Source organism: Acipenser ruthenus, chromosome 16 (genome assembly GCF_902713425.1).
Source record: "Acipenser ruthenus chromosome 16, fAciRut3.2 maternal haplotype, whole genome shotgun sequence".
NCBI classification, from domain to species: Eukaryota; Metazoa; Chordata; class Actinopteri; order Acipenseriformes; family Acipenseridae; genus Acipenser; species Acipenser ruthenus.
The window spans coordinates 20,115,248-20,141,361 of record NC_081204.1 but is presented as its reverse complement, the minus strand read 5'-3'; the positions used below and the strand labels follow the sequence as shown (position 1 = coordinate 20,141,361).

The following is a 26,114-nucleotide window of genomic DNA, read 5'->3' as shown; positions in this document are numbered from 1 at the left end:
AGCTGACAAACACAGAGCAGGGCTGACAAACACAAAGCAGAGCTGACAAACACAGAGAAGAGCTGAGAAACACAGAGCAGAGCTGACAAACACAGAGCAGAGCTGACAAACACAGAGCAGAGCTGACGAAACACAAAGCAGAGCTGACAAAACACAAAGCAGAGCTGACAAACACAGAGCAGAGCTGACAAACACAGAGCAGGGCTGACAAACACAAAGCAGAGCTGACAAACACAGAGAAGAGCTGAGAAACACAGAGCAGAGCTGACAAACACAAAGCAGAGCTGACAAACACAGAGCAGGGCTGACAAACACAGAGCAGAGCTGACAAAACACAGAGCAGGGCTGACAAACACAGAGCAGAGCTGACAAACACAGAGCAGGGCTGACAAACACAAAGCAGAGCTGACAAACACAGAGAAGAGCTGAGAAACACAGAGCAGAGCTGACAAACACAAAGCAGAGCTGACAAACACAGAGCAGGGCTGACAAACACAAAGCAGAGCTGACAAATACAGAGCAGGGCTGACAAACACAGAGCAGAGCTGACAAACACAAAGCAGAGCTGACAAACACAAAGCAGAGCTGACAAACACAGAGCAGAGCTGACAAACACAAAGCAGAGCTGACAAACACAAAGCAGAGCTGACAAACACAGAGCAGAGCTGACAAACACAGAGAAGAGCTGAGAAACACAGAGCAGGGCTGACAAAACACAAAGCAGAGGTGACAAACACAGAGCAGAGCTGACAAACACAAAGCAGAGTTGACAAACACAGAGCAGAGCTGACAAACACAGAGCAGAGCTGACAAAACACAAAGCAGAGCTGACAAACACAGAGCAGGGCTGACAAACACAGAGCAGAGATGACAAAACACAGAGCAGGGCTGACAAAACACAAAGCAGAGGTGACAAACACAGAGCAGAGCTGACAAACACAGAGAAGAGCTGAGAAACACAGAGCAGGGCTGACAAAACACAAAGCAGAGGTGACAAACACAGAGCAGAGCTGACAAACACAAAGCAGAGTTGACAAACACAGAGCAGAGCTGACAAACACAGAGCAGAGCTGACAAACACAGAGAAGAGCTGAGAAACACAGAGCAGGGCTGACAAAACACAAAGCAGAGGTGACAAACACAGAGCAGAGCTGACAAACACAAAGCAGAGCTGACAAACACAGAGCAGAGCTGACAAACACAAAGCAGAGCTGACAAAACACAAAGCAGAGCTGACAAACACAAAGCAGGGCTGACAAACACAGAGCAGGGCTGACAAACACAGAGCACTGCAGACAAACACAGAGCAGAGCTGACAAACAAAAAGCAGAGCTGACAAACACAGAGCAGGGCTGACAAACACAGAGCAGAGCTGAGAAACACAGAGCAGAGCTGACAAACACAGAGCAGAGCTGAGAAACACAGAGCAGAGATGACAAAACACAGAGCAGAGCTGACAAACAAAGAGCAGGGCTGAAAAACACAGAGCAGACCTGAGACAAACACAGAGCAGAGCTGAGAACTCAGAGCACGACTGACAAACACAGAGCAGAGCTGACAAACACAGAGCAGAGCTGACAAACAAAGAGCAGGGCTGACAAACACAGAGCAGGGCTGACAAACACAGAGCAGAGCTGAGAAACACAGAGCAGAGCTGACAAACACAGAGCAGAGCTGAGAAACACAGAGCAGAGATGACAAAACACAGAGCAGACAAACACAGAGCAGAGCTGACAAAACACAGAGCAGAGCTGACAAACACAGAGCAGGGCTGACAAACACAGAGCAGAGCTGACAAACACAGAGCAGAGCTGACAAAACACAAAGCAGAGCTGACAAACACAAAGCAGAGCTGACAAAACACAGAGCAGAGCTGGCTGAAAAACACAGAGCACTGGAGACAAACACAGAGCAGAGCTGACAAACAAAAAGCAGAGCTGACAAACACAGAGCAGGGCTTACAAACACAGAGCAGAGCTGAGAAACACAGAGCAGAGCTGACAAACACAGAGCAGAGCTGAGAAACACAGAGCAGAGATGACAAAACACAGAGCAGACAAACACAGAGCAGACAAACACAGAGCAGAGCTGACAAAACACAGAGCAGAGCTGACAAACACAGAGCAGGGCTGACAAACACAGAGCAGAGCTGACAAACACAGAGCAGAGCTGAGAAAACACAAAGCATAGCTGACAAACACAAAGCAGAGCTGACAAAACACAGAGCAGAGCTGGCTGAAAAACACAGAGCACTGGAGACAAACACAGAGCAGAGCTGACAAACAAAAAGCAGAGCTGACAAACACAGAGCAGGGCTGACAAACACAGAGCAGAGCTGACAAAACACAAAGCAGAGCTGACAAACACAGAGCAGGGCTGACAAACACAGAGCAGGGCTGACAAACACAGAGCAGAGCTGACAAACACAGAGCAGAGCTGACAAACACAGAGCAGAGCTGACAAACACAGAGCAGAGCTGACAAACACAGAGCAGAGCTGACAAAACACAGAGCAGAGCTGACAAACACAGAGCAGGGCTGACAAACACAGAGCAGAGCTGACAAACACAGAGCAGAGCTGACAAACACAGAGCAGAGCTGACAAACACAAAGCAGGTCTGACAAACACAAAGCAGGTCTGACAAACACAGAGCAGAGCTGACAAAACACAGAGCAGGGCTGACAAACACAGAGCAGAGCTGACAAAACACAAAGCAGGTCTGACAAACACAAAGCAGGTCTGACAAACACAGAGCAGGGCTGACAAAACACAAAGTAGAGCTGACAAAACACAAAGCAGAGCTGACAAACACAGAGCAGGGCTGACAAACACAACGCAGGGCTGACAAACACAGGGCAGAGCTGAGAAACACAGAGCAGAGCTGAGAAACAGAGCAGAGCTGACAAACACAAAGCAGAGCTGACAAACACAGAGCAGGTGCTGACAAAACACAAAGCAGAGCTGACAAACACAGAGCAGGGCTGACAAACACAAAGCAGGGCTGACAAACACAGAGCAGAGCTGACAAACACAGAGCAGGGCTGACAAAACACAAAGCAGAGCTGACAAACACAAAGCAGAGCTGACAAACACAGAGCAGAGCTGACAAACACAAAGCAGAGCTGACAAACACAGAGCAGGTGCTGACAAACACAGAGAAGAGCTGAGAAACACAGAGCAGAGCTGGCTGAAAAACACAGAGCACTGGAGACAAACACAGAGCAGAGCTGACAAACACAGAGCAGGGCTGATAAAACACAAAGCAGAGCTGACAAACACAGAGCAGAGCTGACAAACACAGAGCAGAGCTGACAAACACAAAGCAGAGCTGACAAACACAGAGCAGGTGCTGACAAAACACAAAGCAGAGCTGACAAACACAGAGCAGGGCTGACAAACACAAAGCAGGGCTGACAAACACAGAGCAGAGCTGACAAACACAGAGCAGGGCTGACAAAACACAAAGCAGAGCTGACAAACACAAAGCAGAGCTGACAAACACAGAGCAGAGCTGACAAACACAAAGCAGAGCTGACAAACACAGAGCAGGTGCTGACAAACACAGAGAAGAGCTGAGAAACACAGAGCAGAGCTGGCTGAAAAACACAGAGCACTGGAGACAAACACAGAGCAGAGCTGACAAACACAGAGCAGGGCTGATAAAACACAAAGCAGAGATGACAAACACAGAGCAGAGCTGACAAACACAAAGCAGGCCTGACAAACAGAGAGCAGAGCTGACAAACACAGAGCAGGGCTGACAAAACACAAAGCAGAGCTGACAAGCACAAAGCACGACTGACAAACACAGAGCAGAGCTGACAAACACAAAGCAGAGCTGACAAGCACAGAGCAGAGCTGACAAACACAGAGCAGGGCTGACAAACACAAAGCAGGGCTGACAAACACAGAGCAGAGCTGACAAACACAGAGCAGGGCTGACAAAACACAAAGCAGAGCTGACAAACACAAAGCAGAGCTGACAAACACAGAGCAGAGCTGACAAACACAAAGCAGAGCTGACAAACACAGAGCAGGTGCTGACAAACACAGAGAAGAGCTGAGAAACACAGAGCAGAGCTGGCTGAAAAACACAGAGCACTGGAGACAAACACAGAGCAGAGCTGACAAACACAGAGCAGGGCTGATAAAACACAAAGCAGAGCTGACAAACACAGAGCAGAGCTGACAAACACAGAGCAGAGCTGACAAACACAAAGCAGAGCTGACAAACACAGAGCAGGTGCTGACAAAACACAAAGCAGAGCTGACAAACACAGAGCAGGGCTGACAAACACAAAGCAGGGCTGACAAACACAGAGCAGAGCTGACAAACACAGAGCAGAGCTGACAAAACACAAAGCAGAGCTGACAAACACAAAGCAGAGCTGACAAACACAGAGCAGAGCTGACAAACACAAAGCAGAGCTGACAAACACAGAGCAGGTGCTGACAAACACAGAGAAGAGCTGACAAACACAGAGCAGAGCTGGCTGAAAAACACAGAGCACTGGAGACAAACACAGAGCAGAGCTGACAAACACAGAGCAGGGCTGATAAAACACAAAGCAGAGATGACAAACACAGAGCAGAGCTGACAAACACAAAGCAGGCCTGACAAACAGAGAGCAGAGCTGACAAACACAGAGCAGGGCTGACAAAACACAAAGCAGAGCTGACAAGCACAAAGCACGACTGACAAACACAGAGCAGAGCTGACAAACACAAAGCAGAGCTGACAAACACAGAGCAGAGCTGACAAAACACAGAGCAGGGCTGACAAATACAAAGCAGGGCTGACAAACACAGAGCAGAGCTGACAAACAGAGCAGGGCTGACAAACACAGAGCAGGGCTGACAAACACAGAGCAGAGCTGACAAACACGGAACAGGGCTGAGAACACGGAGTACGGCTGACAAACACACAGCACGGCAGAGCATAAGCGGGCACTGTGAAACCAGGAGAGGTTTGGCAGAGATCACAAACAAAACGCATGCAACTTAAAACAAACAGGAGAACCGCTCCTATAAACATTTCTCACAACCAAATCACTGAAAAATGTAACAAATGTAAGCAAAAGCCTGGCGTCGCATAAGGAAGCACAGACAGCAGAAATGAAAACGACAAGTGGAGTCTGCAGTGCTGCGTGACAATACACAAACACAAAAAACATGACAGAGAATAAGTGTTCGATCCAAGGCTTAAATAGGGAGGTTAATTGATAGAATGGCTGTATTAACTTGGGAGAAGCCCCTGCTTCTGCTCCCCGAACAACACCCAATGGTTACAATTGAATAGATCAATTACTAGGTACTGTTCGTCACATACAGCTATTGCCAAAGGTTTTGCATCTCCCTATATAATTAACACATTTTGTGAATGAAACCTGCTGAATAATGTTAACGTTATCCTATTGAATTTTTTATAGTCATAAAAAAACTGCCAAAAAATAGAAAAACATCAAATACTGTACTACTATTATGGCTTCCGGTAGACTTTTGCGATATCATTTTGTAGTTTCTTTGATTAAATTATGTTAAATAAAATAACAAAATTATGTTCATATTATTATTATTTTTTTAAATGATGTCTCAATCCTACAATTCTAGGTGATGCAAAACGTTTGGCCATAGCTGTACGTAGGAAGGTAAGGTGCAATGCAGCTTAGGAAAGTTTGAAAAGTAGGTAAATATCTCAGTGAGTGAATTAATGTAAAATATGGACACACAAAGGTAGAATCCAATAAAGTTGGAATTCAAGAAAGTGATAACAGCGAATAGGAGTAGAAGAGGAAAGCAGGTGTGTGTACTGTACTTCCCCTGTGTTGTGTCTCAGGACAGCCTGGTGTTTATACTGTCAGGAATGAGCTCTGACACAATGCGGTGCAGCAGGGAGCTCTTTGAATCCCAGCCCCAGTGGCATGGATTCAGAACCGACCAATGGGATTAGCAGAGTGATCCCTGTCTCAGCTCCACTTCACTGACCTGCGACTGCATTGTGGGTTAAAAGATTAAGAGATTCAACTCTTCAAAGTGTGGTGGTTATTTTAAGAAATATTTTAATATTTTTGTTCCAGAGGTAGTGTATTAATACAATAACAAAAGCAACTGTTTCAGTTTAAGTAACAAAGCTATTTGTAACAGTGGACTATATTTGTTCACGCTTTATTTTCAATGAAAGAATAAGTGAGAAATTTGCCTCCTTTTACATTTTTTAAATTGCATAAACATCCATGGAAATGACATTCCCAGTTGATTTCTCAGAAAATGATGCATACACTTCAAAACACAAGCACATTATAGTTCCACTCTACTGAACAATTATTCAAATGTATAACATGCACTCCGCACACAATGCCATGCTTGTGAGCTTGGATACATTAACAACATGTATTTAACAGAATGTATATAATATAACAAAAGTGTGCATTCGGTGTTGCTACAGTGTAATATTTTGAAGTATATGCAACAATGTAAATTTAGAAATATTCCCCTACAGCACTGCTGTTTCTGCAACATTGTGTTCATGTTGTGGCCTCTGATGGGTGTGCCACTATATTTTAACGATTAGTTATTTCAGTTGGGATTGGGCAGCCAGGGGACGGGTCTCAGGTCTTGTATCATTTGTAGATTTGTCTTGGACAGTCTGAGCAGTAGGAAAAACCCAAAGCCCTCTGGGTCTATCTTACTGAGTACTGCTGGTTTAAAGACAAAAAGACAATATATGCAGGATATATATGTATTAAAAAGTATATTTTTGGCCAACATTTGAAATCCAAGCAAACAGAATATTTATATATTGTGTATCTATTGTTATATATAAATATAGCAACCTATACAATTAATATATACATAATATAATACTGACTTTAAAGAGATGGCCTATACCAGCGTTCTTCAATTGGCGGATTTGGCCCGCGAGAGCCTTCCGTCTGGCTCGTGGGATGTCAGCTGCCCTGCTGACAACTGGGCGTTTTTTCAGCAAAATTGTGCTGTTTTTCATTCCATTTCGCAGGAGTAAATAATTTTTGGGCGGTTTTAGCAAAACGCTGCAGGGCTTTTTGTGTAGTTTTTTTTTTTTTTTTAACATGAAATCACAGTAAGAGTAGCACACAAATTTATGTCCTGCATTTATTCTAAATTATAGATGAATCGCTTATTAAAATGTTGCACCCTCATTTGCATGCAGTTTCTTCACTCTGCATGCACAAAAACACGTACATTAAACAAATTTGACTTCTAAATGGCTAGCAGGGATCAATCGAATTCTTAAAGGGAAAGAAACATCAGGGAAAAAACAGGAAATATTTAATATATTAGAAAGCTACTTGTTAATAAAAAAATGAGCCCTTAAAATGTAACGTGATTACGAGTAACTCCCTTATAAATGGCTTATTTTTAAATAAAAAATAGATTTTTATTTATGCTGATATTTTTCAGTTTCCATTGTATTTGAAAATAAATAATGTAATAGTGTGCATCTTAAACAATGAAAGTAAATAGCTAAGTAGACTTCTTTTTTTAGGATGGCTAATTGCTGATCCAGGAGACACAGTCAATGGCTTCTGCAAACAGTGCCGAGTCTCAATAAGACATGAAAACACAACAGAACATATTAACAGTGCTGCTCCCCATTCTGCCTTGAATAAAACAGCAAACTGCTTCCAAGCAGCACCCGTGTTGGAGGCAAATTTGCCATGCCACTGATTGAGTGCTTTCAATTACTTAACTTGCATGCTTGTTGCACAGTCATTCTTCAAGCGAGTATCAACATTTTTACAAAAATAAACAAAATTAGATATCCATTCTAATGTAATAGTTTTAATAAAATTAAGATGAATAGCATGCCGTTTTAATAGCTGTACAGTGATAAATATATTTGCTTTGCATTTGTATTATTAAATGGCAATCAAAAATCGTATTATTGTAAGTGGGAGTCTGAAGGTACAGGACAGTACACTGCATTGTATCGTAAATGAATATGCTGTGATCTTCAGATACTGCACAACTGGGGCTGAATATTTCTATTGAACTTTCCATTAAAGATTAGTCCTGTTAGGTAACATACACAGACATTCTAGCCTGTTATACAAATAATGTAATTAATGTGACTCTTTAGCAAAATAGGATACAAGAGCCTGCCCATTTTCAGAAATCAGCCTTATGAAAACCAAGTGGAATCTGCATTTCAGACCGGCTAAAGGGCTGCTGATGCGAAACCCACGTTCAGAGCATTAGTCTGGCACTTCAGGTGCATTTATGTTTTCAAAGTGAAAAGAGATCAAATAGAAATTGATTGTAATCTGAGTTACACAACAGTGAACCTTTTGCCTCAGTATAAACTGTACCATTAGAACCCAGGTGCTGATGCTAAGAGCACTTAATCTGAAAATCAATGTGCCCTGCATGAAGTCCAATACATTGTAGCTTGTATTCTTTTCTATAAATTTGTGATCAATAAAGCAGAGAGCTTAAGAGTAGTGTGCAGCTGCCAGGGTCCCCATGACAATAGGCAGCCCAGTCACTAAGTAGATGAAACAAATCTAAATCAATTGCTTTATTGACTGATTATTGATTAGATTATTCTTTAATGTCAGGATCATGACTGCTTGTATGGGTATGGTGAAGTAGTGATTATGGACTATTTGGCCTCTGGTCCCGCCTGTTAAGGGGAGAAGAAGCAGCCACGCCCTCTGAAAGAGGAACTGATCTGACGATGCCAGGTCAGCAGGGTGGACCGTGATGAAGCCACCACCCTCTGAAAGAGGAACTGATCTGACGATGCCAGGTCAACAGGGTGGACCGTGATGAAGCCACCACCCTCTGAAAGAGGAACTGATCTGACGATGCCAGGTCAACAGGGTGGACCGTGATGAAGCCACCACCCTCTGAAAGAGGAACTGATCTGACGATGCCAGGTCAGCAGGGTGGACCGTGATGAAGCCACCACCCTCTGAAAGACGAACTGATCTGACGATACCAGGTCAACAGGGTGGACCGTGATGAAGCCACCACCCTCTGAAAGAGGAACTGATCTGACGATGCCAGGTCAACAGGGTGGACCGTGATGAAGCCACCACCCTCTGAAAGATGAACTGATCTGACGATGCCAGGTCAGCAGGGTGGACCGTGATGAAGCCACCACCCTCTGAAAGAGGAACTGATTGACGATGCCAGGTCAGCAGGGTGGACCATAACGAAGCCACGCCCTCTGAAAGAGGAACTGATCTGACGATGCCAGGTCAGCAGGGTGGACCGTGATGAAGCCACCACCCTCTGAAAGACGAACTGATCTGACGATGCCAGGTCAGCAGGGTGGACCGTGATGAAGCCACCACCCTCTGAAAGATGAACTGATCTGACGATGCCAGGTCAGCAGGGTGGACCGTGATGAAGCCACCACCCTCTGAAAGAGGAACTGATCTGACGATGCCAGGTCAGCAGGGTGGACCATAACGAAGCCACGCCCTCTGAAAGATGAACTGATCTGACGATGCCAGGTCAGCAGGGTGGACCGTGATGAAGCCACCACCCTCTGAAAGACGAACTGATCTGATGATGCCAGGTCAGCAGGGTGGACCGTGATGAAGCCACCACCCTCTGAAAGACGAACTGATCTGACGATGCCAGGTCAGCAGGGTGGACCGTGATGAAGCCACCACCCTCTGAAAGATGAACTGATCTGATGATGCCAGGTCAGCAGGGTGGACCGTGATGAAGCCACCACCCTCTGAAAGAGGAACTGATCTGACGATGCCAGGTCAGCAGGGTGGACCGTGACGAAGCCACGTCTCCCCTACCCCCCATCTGCCTGCATTAAGGTGGAAGTTGGGGAGGTGGAGGGTAGGATTACAACTGGGATTGCGACGGCAATTATTCAATAATCCTTCCCCCAAAATATCAACTTCCAATTATTATTATTGATTTATTTGGCAGACGCCTGCTTATCCAAGGTGACTTACAGGTGTTACAGGGCAGTACAGAGTTATAATGCGAAATCAATATTTAAATACAGTATGGTTTACAGTAAGATCAAATTATACTACTAAAATGCAACAAGTTAGGATGACAGCAATGTATATACATTTATATAATAGTAGTGCAATAGTTCAAGGATAGTGCATCAGCTGAGGATCCAGTAACATGGTGCTGAGGTCAGGTGAATACAATACATAGTAGGGGGGGTAGATCAAGAGATGACAAATAACATAAAACATGAATATATAGAACTTTATAAATACATGCGTAACAAGTATTTTAAGTCAATTACAACACATTGTAATAATGGAAAACATAAGAAAGCTGTACACATGCACAGTGCTTTCTGTACAGCAATTTACCTGCATGCATACCTCTAAATGTTCTGCTTTTTTCTCAAAGAGATTTTAAGTGGGAAGAAGATCAGTTGTATGTCTTTAAATGTAAGTGATATTTACTTAAGAACATAAGAAAGTTTACAAACGAGAGGAGGCCATTCAGCCCATCTTGCTCTTTTGGTTGTTAGTAGCTTATTGATCCCAGAATCTCATCAAGCAGCTTCTTGAAGGATCCCAGGGTGTCAGCTTCAACAACATTACTGGGGAGTTGGTTCCAGACCCTCACAATTCTCTGTGTAAAAAAGTGCCTCTTATTTTCTGTTCTGAATGCCCCTTTATCTAATCTCCATTTGTGACCCCCGGTCCTTGTTTCTTTTTTCAGGTCAAAAAAGTCCCCTGGGTTGACATTATCTATACCTTTTAGGATTTTGAATGTTTGAATCAGATCGCCGCATGGTCTTCTTTGTACAAGACTGAATAGATTCAATTCTTTTAGCCTGTCTGCATACGACATTGACTCAGAATAAGTGACATTGTGGAATGTGTAGTGGATAATGTATAAGGGATAATTGCCAGGTAGATCATTTCAACATCTAACTATGCAAAGGTTGCATACTGTGTTTTGCAGTTAATGCCCACTTTAGATATTATTGATTCAGTTCTGGACAGAAGAGGCCAGGCTGAAACCAGTCAAGCTGAACCCTCAACTCCAGGGTTTATCTGTGGCTTAGTTTCACCAGAAAGAGCAGATAGTGGGAATGGAGATGTTGGGTTACAGTGGTGTGGTCACATTCAAATCAGGGGGAATAATCTGACACATTGAAAATATTTTCAATTTCTTTCCATTGCTTTATATGGGGAAAATTGCATCCTTACTGTATGTGAGGCTATTATGCATTTTTCTCTTCCCCATAAAAAGGCTAGAAGATAGTTTTTTTGTATCCATTCCCATATGAGGTCACAATTCATGAAAGGGTTAAAATACACACAAAGCATTACATCAGATAACGCTCATATCACACAATGCTGAACTAAACCATAGCTGTGTGAGAACAAGTAGTAAATGTGTCAAATTCTTGAGGCATTATCTTAGCATGACTTGATCTATTTAATCCACAGTCTCATCATAATGTAGGATCATACAAATAGACAAAGGGTCAAACAGCTTTATAATCAGAACGTTAGCACCTGCAATGTGTGATAAAAATGAAGTTGCCATAGCAACATTGATATAGTTTGAGGCCCATGCTCATCCAAGATTGACTCCCTAGAATTCCAGAGCTGATCAGTCGAGCTATTGAAAGTAATAAGATATGTTTGTGAGTCTGAAGTCATGGTTACAAGGAAAAAGATTTTTAATTGTTCTGAGTTTGACTAGTCAGTCAGAAAAATGAAGAGCAGCTTTTCAACTTGAACTGCCAGCTGCAAATAACATCTCGAAAACACCCTGAATGATTCAATAAACCTGGAGGAAAACTTAAATATTGTTAAAGGTCTTAAAAAGAGCTCTGGGATCGCCCTTGAAAAACAGGAACGTGAACAATTAAATAATTCATAAATGGACTGAATGGCCTATTCAGAATGGTCAATTCGGAAGAATATCTGCTCTCATTAAACAAAGCCTGAAAGGACACACTCCACCGAGTCATCACACACTATATCAACGCTGCAATCTGAATTAAGTATTTTCTCCAATTGAACTAAAGCACAGAGAATTACAGAAACTATACTTGGGGAATGTATATGTACAGAAAGGTTGATGTTTGGGAAATGTAAAAGGGTTGTGTCGTACTTTGCTTTATAACAAAAGAGTTAGTTTTAATATTTCATGAATATAATTTAGCAGCCAAACAACTAGAATAATGACAAAGCGATCTATGAAATGGAATACGAGGTGCTGGAGCTGTTTAAAGAATAAATTAATGGGTGTTGTAGCTGTGAATTCTAATTGGAGGACATATCTATTTAACAACAGATTGATAAATAATTAAGTACAATTTCTTAATACCCTGTTCATTAGAATTCATCAGGATTTTATTGAAATATTTGCTGACTCATATTTACTCAAAGTTATTCTGCTTGCATATTCATATTATTGTATTTGCTGACCTAAGAGTATTATTAGTTTTTATAGAAAAGACAAATTATAGAAAATTCATTAACAAATGCTTGCTTTCACATGTAATTAATATTTACACTGGAAATGTGATAATACCTGACTATTATTACTTACTGAGCTTAATGTGCTGATTTATGCTATTTGGATATGAATCATATTCTTCTTGTGTACTGTATTTTGATTTTTTTTAAAAAATGTATAAAAGATACAACTGTGTTGCATGTTTTTTTGTGCAATTGTTTCCTTTGTGGTCTTTAACTCATTTAGGAGAAGTTTGTAACTATGGAGGGCTAAATTAATTAAAACTTTACACACATTAATTAATTATCTTTAATTGAGTATCTAAACACCAGTTATCCCTACAATATCGGTCTCTTGAGTAAATTGCAGGCAGTGGACGCTTAGTGAGATCCTCTCTGCTCATTGTAGAGTCAACACTCAAGGATACCCCTCTGCCCTGCACGCTTCAGGACTGTTTGTTTTACTAGGTAGAAAGAGAGCTGAGGTGTCAGATTTGTATAGAGAAGCTGGCCTGGGGCGGGTTAATGTCAGCATGAATCTCCTGGACTTCTTCCTACTTTAAAAAAAAAGATTTAAACGAAACCATTTGCTGTAGCTCTGGACACAAATGCATCCTGAAAATGGGCTTTTACTGCAAGTCCTGCTTTTAAACACAAAAGCTGAGGCCACAAAATGAAGTCAAAGACTGTAATGAAAATGCAGAACATAGCAGTCGACTTTGACTCAATGGAAGAAAAAAAAACAATAAGACAAAGTGACAGATTTGCAAACTTAACGTTTTACACAATTTGCTTTCCCTAGAGTCAGCCACTTATACACATTAGATATGTTGCATTATAAGAACATAAGAACATAAGAAAGTTTACAAACGAGAGGAGGCCATTCAGCCCATCTTGCTCGTTTGGTTGTTAGTAGCTTATTGATCCCAGAATCTCATCAAGCAGCTTCTTGAAGGATCCCAGGGTGTCAGCTTCAACAACATTATTGGGGAGTTGGTTCCAGACCCTCACAATTCTCTGTGTAAAAAAGTGCCTCCTATTTTCTGTTCTGAATGCCCCTTTATCTAATCTCCATATATTATATTCGATTCATTACAAAAAAAAAATGTTCTAGTTTAAGTTTGAAGCCACAAAAGTTAGGAAGTCTCTTACATAAAATGACAATTAAATTCTCTTCAATGGTGCAGCTGAAGCCACAAAAGACAGGAAATGCCATACCACCCATGAATCAGCTGCATCCAGGTTAGACTTTTATCATAGATACTGAGCTGTGATGGGCAGAGTAGCATTCAATGATAAGAGTAGCAGTGAAAAAGGCAGAGGTTACAACAACACAGGAAAAGTTCCATTAAACAATGATAAGGGGAGCAGTGAAAATCTTAAAAGTTTAACTGAGCAATAATGACCAGGTATCCCAATCAAGGATGTAAATAACACATTACACGTATTGTTATAATTAATGACCTACATCCACAGCATGTAGATTATATCATAATAATTACCTACAAACTCTGGCAAACCAAGACATAGCCATCAATAGCTCAGCCTATCAGGTGTAAAAAGTGTGAAAAAGTATATTACTGTGAGCGACATGTGCAATAAATTGCTTCACTAAAAGTCAATGCAAAGATGAATTAAATTGGGGCAAGCGGTTCCCAAAATACAGCCTTCAGTAGTTCAGTCAACCAGGTGTCAGTGGCGTGAAAAAGTATGTCAGCATGAGCTACACTCACACACTATATGGAATAACCTTTTTTAACAAGTGTCCATGCAAAGTTTATTCAAATTTAGGGAAATGGTTCTGTCTCCTTCATAAGCCAAGCTAATTAGAGGCTAAAACGCATCCAGAAGTAGGTGACAATGACAAAGATGTGGATACTGATAATGACAAAGATGTGGATACTGACAAGCACTTGTGCTAATGAGTACCTATGCCAAGTTTCATCACAGTGAATGAGCGATTCTCAAGATCTACTGTAGTTAAAACAAACATCCAGACATCTCCCTGTATCACTGTCACCAGGGAGGAGTGTCAATTGAAATCTTACTGAAGCTAATGAAGTAGCAAAATGAATTTTAAAACCACCCTTAATGAAACATATTAACATTCAGCATCAGATGATCAGGGGAGCAGTGAAAATGTGATTGAACATGGATTTTCACTGCTCCCCTTATCATTGTTTAGTGGAACTTTTCCTTTTTAAAGGTGTTGTTGCTAAGGTTTTAAATTAAATCTCAGAATCTACAATGTGCTAAAAGTCTAGCGTGGATGCAGCTGAGTTACAGGTGGTATGGCATTTCCTGACTTATCTGGCTTCAATCTTAAACCATAGCTATTCTCTATGTAATTACATTTTTTGCAATGAATATAGTCACATTCTGCAATAAGGTATAATAGGTGTTGGGTGTTCTGTCACAACTCCTGTCATGTTGCGCCAAAGTCAGTTTTTTTTATCAGTGCACCAAAGTGTTGTTCATTTGGATGTCATTACTGGTGGCCGCCATTATTTTGGAATTTAAGCTCTGTTTTGAATGTGTCTCATTTCTGGTGGTATTTTAACAACATCAGTGGCAGCAGCAAGTGGATGGGCCCAATTATGCCATGCCCTGAAGAGACTTAAGGCAGCATTAAAGAGCAGCATTGTCTGGCTTGATTTCTATTCTTGTTTTCTCCATTGAAACTGATGGCAAGTCCTTGATGTCCTTGATGAACTCTGAAAAGTAAGCCCAGTCTAGGAGACCGTTTTTCTTCTAGCCTGTACAGTCAATCAATATAGAGAGTCATGCAGACACTCTGTAAGACAAATGCCATGAATATGATTTCATATTTTGTCAAATAATTAAAAAAAAACACACTGATGTGCAATTATGTAGATCAAATATTATGTTTTAATATAAAATTTCCAGATTCCATGCCCTTGACATTGGTAGATCTTTTACAATATCAGATTTATATCTTTCATTAAGCTAAGGGACATGTGACGCAGACGCTAATTGAGAGAATGCCTGTGTTTGTAATTCAATGAATTATTCACAGTGCCGGTATGTTGATTTTCATTGCTTATGTACTCCAATGGGTGGTACTGATAAGCATGATGATCTGCTCCTGGGTGCGGTAGCTGCAGTATCTTCCAATGCCCAATGCAGAGTGGACAGCTTGTGTTACTTGGTAACACAGCTGGGTAGTTAGTGCTGCATGAACTGATCTTTCACTCTTGTGAAAGGATGGCTTGAGTGGAGCGTGTAGGTGGTGCCGTCAGACCAGGAAATGAAACCAAAAACAATAGAACGTATGGGGCTAAACTGAACACAGTAGCACTCAGCTTTTTATTAAGCAAAAAAATAAACAAACAGTTTAAACAAAAACACAATAATAAACAAAAGGGCACACGGGCCAAAGTAAAATAACACACACTATAATTATGTTATACAAACGAGTACCTTGTTCGCTGGTTGGTAGCATTTGCTCTTACTTTCTTTAACTCTCTCCTAAACTCTTTTCTCATGAGCCGGGAGTGGGTCTTTTATATCTGTGGCTGGAGCCTTAACTACCCATTAATAAATTACCTCATTAAGGCTCCAGCCACATTCCCACGGGTTTTATTAGGATGGGGAATTTACCCCCATCCATGCTCACTACATTTTACGACAGCGTCTTTTTCACCGGTCTCCAATAATAATAATAATAATAATAATAATAATAATACGGAAGGACGGCTTTGTCCGCCCGCACACAAATACACTATACATAAATAATAATATAATACAAATGAAATACATACATAAATAACTAAATAGGCACAAGGGGAGGGCTCCCCATCACAACTCTACAGAAATCTGCTGCTGACAATCGAGGAGCATTGCCGTTGATTGGGCTAGTTGACTATTCAAGGTGAAACAAATGAAGAAACAGCTACTGGATTTTAGATTATTTCTTCAGTTGTTTCACTTGGAATAATAAATATTCTTCTTTGTATGGCTGATGTAGATGTAGAGCAACAACTGTAATTTTACATAAGAACATAAGAAAGGTTACAAACGAGAGGAGGCCATTTGGCCCATCTTGCTCGTTTGGGTAGCTTATTGATCCCAGAATCTCATCAAGCAGCTTCTTAAAGGATCCCAGGGTGTCAGCTTCAGCAACATTACTGGGGAGTTAGTTCCAGACTCCCACAATTCTCTGTGTAAAAAAGTGCCTCCTATTTTCTGTTCTGAATGCCCCTTTATCTAATCTCCATTTGTGACCCTTGATCCTTGTTTCTTTTTTCAGGTCGAAAAAGTCCCCTGGGTTGACATTGTCAATACCTTTTAGAATTTTGAATGCTTGAATCAGATTGCCTTGTAGTCTTCTTTGTTCAAGACTGAATAGATTCAATTCTTTGAGCCTGTCTGCATACAACATGCCTTTTAAACCCAGGATAATTCTGGTCACTGTTTTGAATGTTTAATCATAGGCAAGCATTGTAAAGCACAGATAGTTACTATGCATGGGAAAGCATTGGAAAACTCAAAAAATACTGTGGTAAAGTTTTAAAAAAGGGAAATCCAGATCCCAGACAGTATATGTAATTTGAGCGTGTCGCGGTTATTGGTACACTAGCTACTGAAGCTTCAGCGCACATACGTTCTACAAACTGCTTTTGGAAACAGGTCCTAGAATGTTTTGGACAGTTTATCAAGCATCAATGCATCTAGAAAAGAGGAAACTTAAAAAACAGAGCGCTAAATATATGTCAGAATACCTGCTCATCATAGAAACAGAACTGACCAAATCATGCGATTCACTTTCTAGTCCTATTATTACTGACTAGATTGAAAAAGACTGCAGTTTATGATAATGTTGTTGGTTACTATGTATTGTTATTGTTATTTTCACGTACGGTGAAGGACGCAGTTATGATTATTAGAAGGGTCTTGTGGAAGATGGATATTTACATAACTGTTCTAGCACAGGTAATTCCACTCAACAGCAGACCAGTAAACTAACATATACAACCTTAAGATCACTGAAACTTTTCAATTGGAGCTTAAAGAGTTAAACAGTTCAGCCCCTACTACACCACCTTCACTTTTACAGGAGATGTTTCCTTATACAGCTAACAAGCAGACATGCTGAAGCCAATACATTCCATGACAAAAGGGATCTGATATTGATGAGTGTTCCGTAAACAATGTCTAACTCCGGAACTCTGTTTTGTGTTGCAGACTATGCCTGGCCTCTGCCCAGCGCATTGTGTCCCATCTGGATCTATCTGGATGTGCTGTGCTCCACTGCGTCCATCATGCATCTGTGCACCATCTCTCTGGATCGCTATGTGGCGATACGCAACCCCATCGAGCACAGCCGCTTCAACTCGCGCACCAAGGCTATGATGAAGATCGCTGCGGTCTGGACCATATCCATTGGTAAATACCTCATTCTTAAAAGGATTGCTTTTTGTTTTATATGCACAAGCTCGATCCACAGGGTGAAGAATGAAACCTTTATGGCAGGGTGTCAAACTCCAGTCCTCAAGGGTCGCAGGGTCTTCTGGTTTTCATTCCAACTTGGGCTTTCAATTTACTTCATTGATCTAATTATTTGTTCAGATGGACATGTTCTTTATTTTTTCAGTCTTTTACAGTTGATGATTTAAAAAATGCTCTTGATTCAAGGTATACAACCTATAAAACATTTTTAGGCCTGAAGAGAAGTGCTAAATGTGTCCAGTTAATCAAATAATTAGACCAATTAAGTAATTGCGAGCTTGGTTGGAACGAAAGCCAGAAGACACTGTGGCCCTCCAGGAGCTGAGTTTGACACCCCTGGTTTATGGGCACATCGGGAGTATGAATTAATGGCGCATGTCATCTCAAACCACGGGCAAGCCAAATGTGTCTTTCTAATAAGGACCAGTGCCAGCTAGTCATCTGTACTGCTCTCTGGATGGTTACTGATATAAAGACGCTCATCTAGTCTTTATTATATTTGTCTATGGAAGGCAACTAGAACCGAAGAGCAGCTCCTGAACTAATAGGCAACGCACCTTAACAGTGATTTACAAACCGCATATTTGAGTAACACAGACTTAAAGACAATATTTGAGTAGTTGCTATAAGAACACTAAGGGAACAGTAATATATGTGTATGTATGTGTGTATATATATATACAGTACTGTGCAAAAGTTTTAGGCAGGTGTGAAAAAATGTTGTAAAGTAAGAATGCTTTCAAAAATAGACATGTTAATAGTTTATATTTATCAATTAACAAAATGCAAAGTGAGTGAACAGAAGAAAAATCTACATCAAATCAATATTTGGTGTGACCACCCTTTGCCTTCAAAACAGCATCAATTCTTCTAGGTACACTTGCACACAGTTTTTGAAGGAACTCGGCAGGTAGGTTGGCCCAAACATCTTGGAGAACTAACCACAGTTCTTCTGTGGATTTAGGCAGCCTCAGTTGCTTCTCTCTTTTCATGTAATCCCAGACAGACTCGATGATGTTGAGATCAGGGCTCTGTGGGGGCCATACCATCACTTCCAGGACTCCTTGTTCTTCTTTACGCTGAAGATATTTCTTAATGACTTTCGCTGTATGTTTGGGGTCATTGTCATGCTGCAGAATAAATTTGGGACCAATCAGATGCCTCCCTGATGGTATTGCATGATAGATAAGTATCTGCCTGTACTTCTCAGCATTGAGGAGACCATTAATTCTGACCAAATCCCCAACTCCATTTGCAGAAATGCAGCCCCAAACTTGCAAGGAACCTCCACCATGCTTCACTTTTGCCTGCAGACACTCATTCGTGTACCGCTCTCCAGCCCTTCGGCGAACAAACTGCCTTCTGCTACAGCCAAATATTTCAAATTTTGACTCATCAGTCCAGAGCACCTGCTGCCATTTTTCTGCACCCCAGTTCCTGTGTTTTCGTGCATAGTTGAGTCGCTTGGCCTTGTTTCCACGTCGGAGGTATGGCTTTTTGGCCGCAAGTCTTCCATGAAGGCCACTTCTGACCAGACATCTCCGGACAGTAGATGGGTGTACCAGGGTCCCACTGTTTTCTGCCAATTCTGAGCTGATGGCACTGCTGGACATCTTCCGATTGCGAAGGGAAGTAAGCATGATGTGTCTTTCATCTGCTGCAGTAAGTTTCCTTAGCTGACCACTGCGTCTACGGTCCTCAACGTTGCCCGTTTCTTTGTGCTTCTTCAAAAGAGCTTGGACAGCACATCTGGAAACCCCTGTCTGCCTTGAAATTTCTGCCTGGGAGAGACCTTGCTGATGCAGTATAACTACCTTGTGTCTTGTTGCTGTGCTCAGTCTTGCCATGGTGTATGACTTTTGACAGTAAACTGTCTTCAGCAACCTCACCCTGTTAGCTGAGTTTAGCTGTTCCTCACCCAGTTTTATTCCTCCTACACAGCTGTTTCTGTTTCAGTTAATGATTGTGTTTCAACCTACATATTGAATTGATGATCATTAGCACCTGTTTGGTATAATTGTTTAATCATACACCTGACTATATGCCTACAAAATCCCTGACTTTGTGCAAGTGTACCTAGAAGAATTGATGCTGTTTTGAAGGCAAAGGGTGGTCACACCAAATATGGATTTGATTTAGATTTTTCTTCTGTTCACTCACTTTGCATTTAGTTAATTGATAAATATAATCTATTAACATGTCTATTTTTGAAAGCATTCTTACTTTACAGCATTTTTTCACACCTGCCTAAAACTTTTGCACAGTACTGTATATATATATATATATATATATATATATATATATATCATGACAGAGGTGTGGAGCTGTACTGTGACTGTTCAGAGTGCTGAGTTCTGACAGAGGTGTGGAGCTGTACTGTCACTGTTCAGAGTGCTGAGTTCTCACAGAGGTGCGGAGCAGTACTGTCACTGTTCAGAGTGCTGAGTTCTCACAGAGGTGTGGAGCTGTAGGCTCACTGTTCAGAGTGCTGAGTTCTGACAGAGGTGTGGAGCTGTACTGTCACTGTTCAGAGTGCTGAGTTCTGACAGAGGTGTGGAGCTGTACTGTCACTGTTCAGAGTGCTGAGTTCTGACAGAGGTGTGGAGTTGTACTGTCACTATTCAGAGTGCTGTTCTGACAGATGTGTGGAGCTGTACTGTCACTGTTCAGAGTGCTGAGTTCTGACAGAGGTGTGGAGCTGTACTGTCACTGTTCAGAGTGCTGAGTTCTCACAGAGGTGTGGAGCTGTAGGCTCACTGTTCAGAGTGCTGAGTTCTGACAGAGGTGTGGAGCTGTACTGTCACTGTTCAGAGTGCTGAGTTCTGACAGAGGTGTGGAGCTGTACTGTCACTGTTCAGAGTGCTGAGTTCTGACAGAGGTGTGGAGCTGTACTGTCACTATTCAGAGTGCTGTTCTGACAGATGTGTGGAGCTGTACTGTCACTGTTCAGAGTGCTGAGTTCTGAGAGGCAGCTGTGGAGCTGTAGGCTCACTGTTCAGTCTGTCCCATAACTACCTTGCAATCCCTACTGTGTGCAACCTGCCAGTCCACGCTCACTGGACCGTGCCACTGCCTCTTCCACGGAACATGAGTAAGTGTTTTATGTAATAGGAACAGTCACAGGCCTTTTAAAAAACCTGTTCCCTCACTCTTCCCTTCGATGGCTTGTGACACTTCACAAAGCATGAGCTTTAATAGACAAGGACATCGGTAACATTATTTCAACCATGTCTGCAAAACACTGTCAGACTTCTAATGCTTTTTCAGTAGCGGTTACTGGCAATCAGTTACCTGTAGGCACCATGCTTGGACAGCTCTTTGTTGCTTTCTATTCTTTTAAAAATCAAGCTCCACTTCTGACCGATTCACACATAGTTAGACATCTTTCTAAAAAATGAATGTCCATGGAATTTTCCAGCCTTATATTTAATTCTCTGCCTACACTGGTGTTCCAGTGGTCATATTCATAAAGGACTGGGTTTGATTGACATCCCTGTGCTATAATACACAGAAGGTTGGATTCAATAAAAATAAAAAAAACCTCACTGTTCTGTTGGAACATTCAATAACACATTCAATTGATGTGTTTTTTCAGGGAAGACAGGACTCTTATTGGTTATAAGTCAAGATTGAAAACTTATTTTTATGAAATAACGTTTCTATTTTAGTGTTCCTATTTTAGAATCTAAACTGAAATATTCTTTTGTCCTTTTTTAAAATTCCAATTGTATTTTTTTTGTTTTAACTCAATGTTGTTATATTGATACAAATGATTTACAATTAAAACCACTTTTGTAATCTCTTTTTTAATTGCTGTTTTGTAATTCACTGGACTAATTGTTGGCAGCTTTGTGTATGTGACATGCCTTGGGATCCTAATAGAAATTGTGATTTCTTTGCTTTGTATTGTACAGTGCCTTGAGATACAGTGCTTTGAGATACTTTCTGATTTGTGCGTATTGAATGTGACAACTTGTTTACCACAGCTACACATTGAGATCCAAGCTATCTTCACATGACTGTTTAAATGTTTTTAACTTCAGTTACACACATTGTGTCACTTTACCCCTATTTAAGTTCATTCATTTCACCATCCCTCTACATCTCTGAGTCTCCACCTTCCTTCAGTTACCCCATCGTCAACCAAGAGGGTCTGCTGTCGCGTCCGAACGGCCAGGCGATGGACCCCCAAACCAAGTGGGTTTGAGGCAAAATGATTTGTCTTCAGATAAATACGTAGCTTGTTCTGAACTGTTGAACACACAAACAGCCATGAAACAAGCACTTATTCAAAATGACTAATTTGCCTTTTCCTCTTGTTTTTGCAACAGGTATTTCAATGCCCATTCCTGTCATAGGCCTCCACGACGAATCCAAAGTTTTTGTTAACGGAAGCTGCGTCCTTAACGAAGAAAATTTTGTTCTCATCGGGTCCTTTGTGGCTTTCTTCATCCCCCTCATCATCATGGTGTTCACATACTGCCTGACAGTTAAGGTTCTGCAGAGACAGGCCACTGTGTTTTTACACGAAGAGAACCCTAAACAGCAAAGAAGAAGCAGCCTGAGCTGTCTAAAGAAGGATGCCAGCCAGACTCCCTCTGATGACATATCCATAATACACAGCCCAGAAATGCCTTCCCAGTTAAACTCTCCCCTCAGCAGAGAGCAGAGGACGGGCCGCAAAGGCATGATGCAGGCCATTAGGAACGAGCGCAGGGCCTCCAAGGTTCTGGGAGTGGTCTTCTTTTTGTTCTTGCTCATGTGGTGCCCGTTCTTCATCACTAACGTCATGTCTGTCCTCTGCAAAGGAGCCTGTGACGGAGAGCTCCTTGGGGAGCTGCTCAATGTGTTTGCGTGGGTGGGCTACATTTCTTCGGGGGTCAACCCCTTGGTTTACACCCTCTTCAATAAAACCTACCGCCGGGCGTTTTCCAATTATATTCGCTGCCAGTACAAGAACAGTAAAACACCCCTGCATTGCATGCAGCAGCCGCACAGCCTCACTGCCGCCATCTACGAGAAAGGCATCAACCTCAGCTACAGAAACGGGAATGAACTGAACAGCATGGACCCGGACGACACTGACGATGCGCTGGAAATGCAACCAGGTACCTCGGAAGTATCTATTAACAGCTGCACCGTCATCAGTGACCAAATCAGCTGTGTGTAATCTTATTCACTGTGGAATAACTTCCCATTGTAATAGACAACATTTCAGTAACTGCTACCAAGCGCTGGACAGTGTGTTGGGTACAGTGCATAATATGACAGACATCACAGACTGTATCAGTTTTTTTTTTTTATATACCATTATTTTGAGCACATAAATAATTAATAGTATTGATTGTTGTAGTAATGTCTTTATGGGAAAATAGTGAGGAAAACTTTGATCTGTATCAGGGTACATTATCCAGATAGCACACAGGGATTGTGTGCTATCTGGGATGAGGTGTGCATGTTTTAAAGGCATTAGCAATACCCTCACTGGGTAGCACCAGGCTGCATTGGTAACCCTGTCCTCCTAGGCCCTCCCTCTAGCCCCTTGCAGATCAAATCCTGTCTTTCAAATTCCTACAGTACTTCAGATGGTCGGATTTCTAGGAACGTAGTGCCCCCTTGTGGTGTTATAGATTATTGTAGTTCTCACCTGTCTCAAATACTGCCGGAATAAACTCCTGTTTTTTTTTTTTGCTTTTGCCCCATCCTTCAGCGCAGGATAGCATCACTGTTGTCAAAGATAAACATGGATGATTTAAGGCACCACATGTAATGATACAACTGAACAATTGAATTGAGGACTGAACATTTCTAGTGGAAGGGAATCAAAAGAAATAGTTATTCACAAGCTCAAAAGAACACCAGCAGTGTCAATTTAGAAACTCCTTCTCTATCTATTCCATGTTGTGACAAGACACTAGCAGTGGCAGAAGAAGAACAAACTAATCAAAGGACCCCAAAGGACCCTCAAGCAGTGTTAACCTGGGCTGCTCTGAAGCTGTGTGTGCACTGCCCTCCAGGATTCAGTTCAAGCAGTGTTAACCTGGGCTGCTCTGAAGCTGTGTGTGCACTGCCCTCCAGGATTCAATTCAAGCAGCGTTAACCTGGGCTGCTCTGAAGCTGCAGGTGCATGCCCTCCAGGATTCCATTTCAACAATTAGAGTATGGGATACTTTGATTACATTGTAGACAGTTGAGTTTTATGGTCAAGTGATGGTAAAGTGCAGTAAAGTCTTGTTAGAACATTATTTTTAATACTGAATGATCAATCAACGATGCAGTAAAAACAGATGATTCTACAAGCCCCACTTTCAAATAATGTAGGTATTACTGTACTAATTAGCTGGTTATTTCTTCCATCACATGCACATTGCAGTACCAGGGGAGTGTGTATATACAAGAGCTAGAAGTGTTTATACTTTTCATGTAAATATTATTGAAGCATTGATATGTTATTAATGTTATCCATGTCTTTAAGTCGTTAGCAGAGCTGTCTGACACTGTAGCTTTCTCACTATTTCAAAGCATCACATTTTTTGTGAACATTTAAACACTGCAACAGTGTCATTGTTTGTTTACAGTCATCTGCTCTATGTTTTGTTGTGCTGCTATTAATTTATTAAAGAAAGTTTGTTAAAATGTTTCCTCGAGAAGTTCTTGGCTCTGCTCATATACTGCATTTAAAACTGAAGACCTTTCTATAGAAATGTGTTATTTTGTATTGTTATGTACATGGATCCATCTACATATGTGTATCTACAGTGGCTCTCAAAAGCGTTCGCCCCCCTTGGACTGTTCCACATTTCCATGGAATCAAAATGGATTTAATTAGGAGTTTTTGCCACTGATCAATTATTTTCTGGTTTTGTATTTGTAATTAATTTAGAACAATTTGTAGATTTTATTTTTCACTTTGACATTATGGACTTTTTTGTGTTGATCAGTGGCAAAAACTCCTAATTAAATCCATTTTGATTCCATGTTGTAACACAATAAAATGTGGACAAGTCCAAGAGGGGCGAATACTTTTGGGAGCGACTGTATTTACTTACTGCTTAACTTGAAGTACACATTAAAAAATGAATGGAATATGTGGTTGCAATATCAGTATGTGGTTGCAATATCAGGTTTTAACAGCAGGGGTCAGAAGAGATTTATGTAAAGCAGGCTCAAGCAGGAGATGCTGTAATTCCTTAACTTTGTAATTCCCCGTTTCGCTTTCCCTAAAGAAAAATTATAACTCTGATGTGCTGGGGTTGGAGGGAGACTTGAAAATATCTAGCATGTGCTAGTGGGCTGTACCTCACCTGACTGATTCATTTATTAAATGTATCCGGTGATACATAGCTGCATTTCTGCAAACGGTTCCCACTGATAAGTTGAAGGTGAGATACTCGGGATGTGAAATTGGGCAGAGGAAGCACCCAGCTGTAGTGCTGGTGATAATGCTGGTGGATTGAGTTTGCGGAGGTAGCATTAGGCTGTGGTGCTGGTGATGATGCTGGTGGATTGAGTTTGCAGAGGAAGCATCCATCTGTGGTGCTGGTGATGATGCTGGTGGATTGAGTTTGCAGAGGAAGCATCCATCTGTGGTGCTGGTGATGATGCTGGTGGATTGAGTTTGCAGAGGAAGCATCCATCTGTGGTGCTGGTGATGATGCTGGTGGATTGAATTTGGTTATAAGCTAAAGGATAAGCTTCTATCTGTTGCTGATGTCTGAAAGAAATTACAGAAAGAGAGGACTGCTCAAACAACAATGCAGTAAAAAAGATTATTCTGCAAGCCCCATTCTTGCTACATTTCTAGTGTAAATGCATATCCCTGGTGATAGGGATTGACTTATGAACCTGCAGATATGTATGTCAGAGTTGTATATATACTGTTGCCTATTTATTAATTATGATTAAAAAATATTTAGGACAAGAGAGCTCATGGCAATCTACTTTTTCTTGATACTGATAGCTCTAATTACCGTATTCCTTCGAATTTAAGACACCCTCAAATTTAAGACGTAGCCCAAATGTCCCACCCTCAATTTGAGGAAAAAAATAACCATCAAAAAAGATGCATTTACAAAGATACAACCTCGATTATGCATATAAGAGCTATACTCAATTGTTTACAATGACATGCTACAATCCTGTCTATTAGGAATATTGGTAAAGCATATTGGTAAATTAACATTATTATTA

General features: G+C 41.4%; 1 protein-coding gene across 1 annotated transcript in view; it reads left to right on the top strand.

The window, feature by feature from the left end:
- The window catches only part of LOC117412616 (5-hydroxytryptamine receptor 2A-like), a 192,231-nt gene extending 167,671 nt beyond the window's left edge, over nucleotides 1–24,560 (top strand). Inside the window, exons 5-6 of the mRNA XM_058989010.1 lie at nucleotides 17,661–17,861; nucleotides 22,256–24,560. Of these exons, the coding sequence (XP_058844993.1) occupies nucleotides 17,661–17,861; nucleotides 22,256–23,094 (1,040 nt within the window). The 3' untranslated portion in view covers nucleotides 23,095–24,560. The remainder of the gene's footprint in view (nucleotides 1–17,660; nucleotides 17,862–22,255) is intronic.
- The last annotated feature ends 1,554 nt before the right edge of the window (nucleotides 24,561–26,114 follow it).